A 4,849-nucleotide genomic window follows, 5' to 3' on the forward strand; every position below is an offset into this window, starting at 1 on the left:
GCCTGGGCACCCGCGGGGCTGAGCAAAGTGTCCCCGCTTTCCGTGGCGTGAGGAGGACCAAAATGCCGACCTGGAGAGGAAGGGCGGCAAATGCAGGCTTCGCCCTTTGCGGCCTGTCACTGCTGTAGGCGCAGCCGCTGATCCCCTTGCCAGGGAAGCTGACAGGGGCTTTTGTGGCCCGGTCGTGGGTGCCCACGGGCAGCCGGGGTAGCTGTTGTGTTCCGGGAGGTGCGTGCTGGTCCTCAGCTCTAGCCACGGTAACTTTAAAAGGACTCAAAGGACGTGGCGGAGCTCGGTTTTCATCAACTGTTGTGAAGTATTGCACCTGAAGGAATTTGGATTCACGGTTCGCTGTGCTCTGCCGTAAGTAAACTAAGCACTTTTCTCTTGTCAGCTGCTGACTGCTAAAAATGTTCCACAGCCCAGAGTCCCCCAGTATCAATTAGCAACCTGTGGGTGCTCAGCTGTGTACCTATTTTGTGCATTTTGCATGAAGCTGTGAGGTGCATACTTGCTATTTACTGTGTATTTGAGTGTGTATTCCCACATCTATAATCTTAATTTGTGAAAAGGGAGGTTGTGGCCGACAGTGTGCTATGATTTTTATTTGAGAATGCTTTATGATTTTCATTTCCTTCCCAGAATTGTTTGAGAAGAAGAACTATGAGCTGAGAATAGCAGGAGGTGCTGTGAGGGATTTACTAAGTGGAATGACGCCACAAGATATAGATTTTGCCACTACAGCTACACCAGCAGAGATGAAGGAAATGTTCACATCTGCTGGTGTTCGTCTGATCAATAACAAAGGAGAAAAACATGGAACCATTACTGCCAGGGTTGGTTTGTGTTTTGACTTGGATCTTTTCTAACTGTATCTGTGAACGTGCAGCATGTCAAATAGCAAACTGGTAGCATGCTCCTTCTTTGTTAAAGGATCACCGTAAGAGTTTAAATGAGACCCTGCTTTAAAGTATGGAGTGATTTTTTTGTTTACTCTTTCTTTGTGGCGTTCAGTCAATTACCATATGCATGTCACCTCTGCATAACCCATTCATGCTGCTGTGTCATCACTAGAAAAGACAATATAGGCTGCCCACACGTTCAGATAACCTGCGGAAATTGATCCTAGTATTTCCTGCTCCTGATTTCCCAAGTCTTGCTTCCTCTACCTTGCTTGTCCCTCTGCCTCTTATTCCATCTTCTGCAGGAAGATTTCTGCAGGCTATCTAGAAAATAAATAATGCAGTGATTATTTTCAGATGTTTGTATTTCTTGATTGTCTGCTCTGTATGAAAATGTGGGATGTTAGTTTGCATATATCCAGCTTGAGCACTAACTGTATACAAACATGAGGCTGAAAAAATATACAGCCTTTACATTTACATTCATGATTGGGTGAAGTAACAATATCTGTGGGATTTTCAGCTCCATGAACAGAATTTTGAAATTACTACTCTTAGAATAGATGTTGTCACCGATGGACGACATGCAGAGGTGGAATTCACCACTGACTGGGAAAAAGATGCTGAAAGGAGGGATCTGACTGTCAATTCCATGTTTTTAGGTAAATTCTTTCAAAAGCAAATGTTTAGGTGAAACACTACATTTCAAATTAAGCCAGTAAATTCTGTTTCAGTTTTGTTTGTACTGCTATCAGCTGAAAGGTCTGTACAAATATGTGAGATGATCTGACAAATCAGGTCAAATCGCACAACTTGTCTTCTGTATTTTCAAATGAGAGTGTTTAATTGTGCCAACCATGTTTGTAAATTCATGTTCTTCTATTTTTTTTCTTTTCTTAGGTTTGGATGGGATGCTGTATGATTTTTTTAATGGATATGAAGACTTGAAAACCAAGAAAATTAGATTTGTAGGAAAGGCAAGTGAGAGAATACAAGAAGATTATTTACGAATCCTAAGATATTTCAGGTACTAGGTTTCGCCTTTCCTAGATAAAGAAATGAACTAAGCATTGTAGAATGTTTCAGGATCGTGCAAAAAGAGATCAGTAATGTAAAAAGAGTTGTAATTGTCATATTGTTAAGTTTCCTCTTGTATTTCAAATTAGAATATTTAACACTGTCATGGCATTCAGTCTCTGAATAGCAGTAATAAATTCTTCTCCCAAGTAACAAGCGATAGGATGAGAGGAAATGACCTCAAGTTGTGCCAGGGGAGGTCGAGATTGGAGATTAGGAAGAATTTCTTCACCAAAAGGGTTGTCAGGCACTGGAACAGGCTGCCAAGGGAAGTGGTGGAGTCCCCATCCCTGGGGGTATTTAAAAGATATGTAGATGTGGTGCTTAGGGACATGGTTTAGTGGTGGTCTTGGCCCTGCTGGGTTAACAGTTGGACTCCATGATCTTAAAGGTCTTTTCCAATCTAAACGATTCTATGATTCTAAATGGAGTAATTGTTCTCAATCTAACATACAAAGGTTTTACTTGGACAGGTTTTATGGAAGAATCGCAGAGAAACCTGGTGATCATGAACCTACTACACTGCAGGCAATTAGAGAAAATGCCAAAGGTTTGGCTGGAATATCAGGAGAAAGGATTTGGGTGGAACTGAAAAAAATCCTTCTTGGAAACCACGTCAATCACTTGGTTCAACTTATGTATGAGCTGGATATTGCCCAGTACATAGGTAAAGTGAAATGAAGATTGATTTCCTGTTCCTGTGTGGTATACAAACAGAACTGCAGCGTGGCAAAGGGAGATAAAACTTGGTTTTACTCAGAAAGAAATTAGCTGGGTTTTTTTTCCTATGTTAACATCCACATTTCTTATTAATGGTCTTTCTCGCACTTTTTTTGTGTATATTCCTGTAGGACTACCACTTGATGGAGATTTAGAGGAATTTGCCAGAGTCACAAAAAATATTCAAAATCTGTGTCCAAAACCGATGACTGTTCTGACATCATTGTTCAAGCTCAAGGATGATGTTACAAACCTTGATCTAAGGCTGAAAATCTCAAAAGAAGAAAAAAACCTTGGCCTTTTTTTAGTGAAGCACCGGCAAGAGTTAACCAAGGCTATGGGTCCAGAACCACTTAGACCATATCAGGACTTCATAATGGATGTAAGTGTATTTCATGTTTATTTTGTTCTTCATAGTAAACTGAATTTCCAGTTTTACAGCGCAGCAGAGGGGACAATGCCTAGTGGAAAGAAAGGGCCTTAAAGAGTCAAGTAAGAGGCATTTCGTCAGCAGGCTGGTTCGTTGGTCTTGGGCAATTTTTTTGCCAGCGTTTTAAAGACCATGATATTTTCATTAGAAAGATGGGATGTACTGAGCAAAAGTATTAGCCAAATTTAGTTTGCTCCCAGTGTAATATTGTCGCAGTAACTGGAAGAATATCTGTCTGTATTATAGATACCCATTCCAGTTAACTAAGGTGAGGTGCGTTGGTTTGTTTGTTTGTTTTTCCTCTGGAAAGGGGACTAGAAATTAATAAAAGCTATTGCAAATGTCCTGGCATGTCTCTGCAACATAAAGCAGAAACTTCAGTATGAAAAGATTCTCTTCCTTTAGTAGAATTTAGTTTTGCAAAAGGATAAATAGCAGGTATTTCTACTTGGGTTCAAAAGCTTTTTTCTTTCCCATCCAAAATACTGAGGCTTTAAATTCACGTTTAAGAAATTATTTAGAACAAACACAAAAATCCCACTGTATTTTTAGCAGTTCTTAGCACTTTGCGTTCTGTAGCAGTTTTTTGACTGGATTTAAAAGGCTACCTTTCAGTCAGGCTGAAAAATGTCATATTCAATCATCTGAAACAGAAGTTTCTTGTGAACATACCTAGGGACTAACAGTTTGCTGTCCTGTCCCAGCTCATCTCCCCTTCTGCATTAAAACATGAGACAGGATCTGGACCTCAAGAGGCTCCAACTTTTTATGTGAAATTCAGCTCCTTGAATCCTGTATTGAAAGCCAGTGCGATTCTTGGAGCATCGGTATCTGTTCTTCGTGAGGAGTACTGTTAAGTAGGCAACCTGTGATGTTCTTCCACAGCAAAAGTCAAGTAATTTTCAGGTGAAGTTCTGCAGTTTTATTGCAGTCTCTGAGCCTGAAGGCAAGAGACAGCAGTGTCTGCAGTGAGGCCTGTCTCCCACAGGATAGGTAATAGTTCCTCTCTGGTTGGAGGTTGAAGATAATGGTTACAGCTGGTGCTTGGAATTCAAGAAGTTTCCAAGGATCTCCCAGAGCATCCAAGTTAGGACTGAGTTTTAAAATAAGATGTCCTGGGAATAATGCAATGTTGAGCATGGTTTGAGCTATTTTCTGCTGTTTTATAGCGAATCGTCTCTTTTTTTTTTTTTTTGTCTTTTAGTCTAGGGAAGCTAATACAAATTCCAAGATCTGTGAGCTTCTAAAATACCAGGGAGAAGAACATCTTTTAGGAGAAATGCAGCAGTGGACTGTTCCTTCTTTTCCTGTTAGTGGCCATGATATAAGAAAAATGGGTGTGTCTTCTGGAAAAGAAATTGGAACAGCGTTACAGCAGTTAAGGGAGGAATGGAAGAAGAGTGGGTACCACATGGATAAAGAAGAACTGTTAAGTTGCCTGAAGAAGTTGTAGAAGTGAATAACAGTAGAGAACTGTTTGTGCACTGTTCTAAATGTAACTGAGATACCAGTAAATATTTTGTCATGTACTCGCAGCCACTGGAGAGTTTGTCATAAGATCTTCGGACAGCACGGTCCTCCTGTTAACTAACTTGTAATTTCTGCAAGGAGAGGTTTTCATTTTGTAGTAATGTAAAGTGTTAATTTGCCAGATTCCACATTCTCTACCTCTTTTCATTGTATTTTAATGATAAATATTTACTACTTTATCTTGACTGTG

The 4,849-nt window shown here is 40.2% G+C and overlaps 1 protein-coding gene across 1 annotated transcript; it reads left to right on the top strand.

Moving 5' to 3' along the window:
• Window positions 1–128: 128 nt before the first annotated feature.
• On the top strand, window positions 129–4,612 carry TRNT1 (tRNA nucleotidyl transferase, CCA-adding, 1; the record flags this gene model as incomplete). The annotated part of the gene is made up of 7 exons (XM_009698301.1): window positions 129–228; window positions 613–836; window positions 1,426–1,564; window positions 1,803–1,929; window positions 2,453–2,646; window positions 2,831–3,081; window positions 4,334–4,612. Coding segments are annotated over 7 exons (1,284 nt in total), but the record flags the coding sequence as incomplete, so codon positions are not given.
• Between the last annotated feature and the right edge of the window lie 237 nt (window positions 4,613–4,849).

The sequence above is a fragment of the Cariama cristata genome, unplaced genomic scaffold (genome assembly GCF_000690535.1).
Source record: "Cariama cristata isolate BGI_N322 unplaced genomic scaffold, ASM69053v1 scaffold22804, whole genome shotgun sequence".
NCBI lineage: Eukaryota > Metazoa > Chordata > Aves > Cariamiformes > Cariamidae > Cariama > Cariama cristata.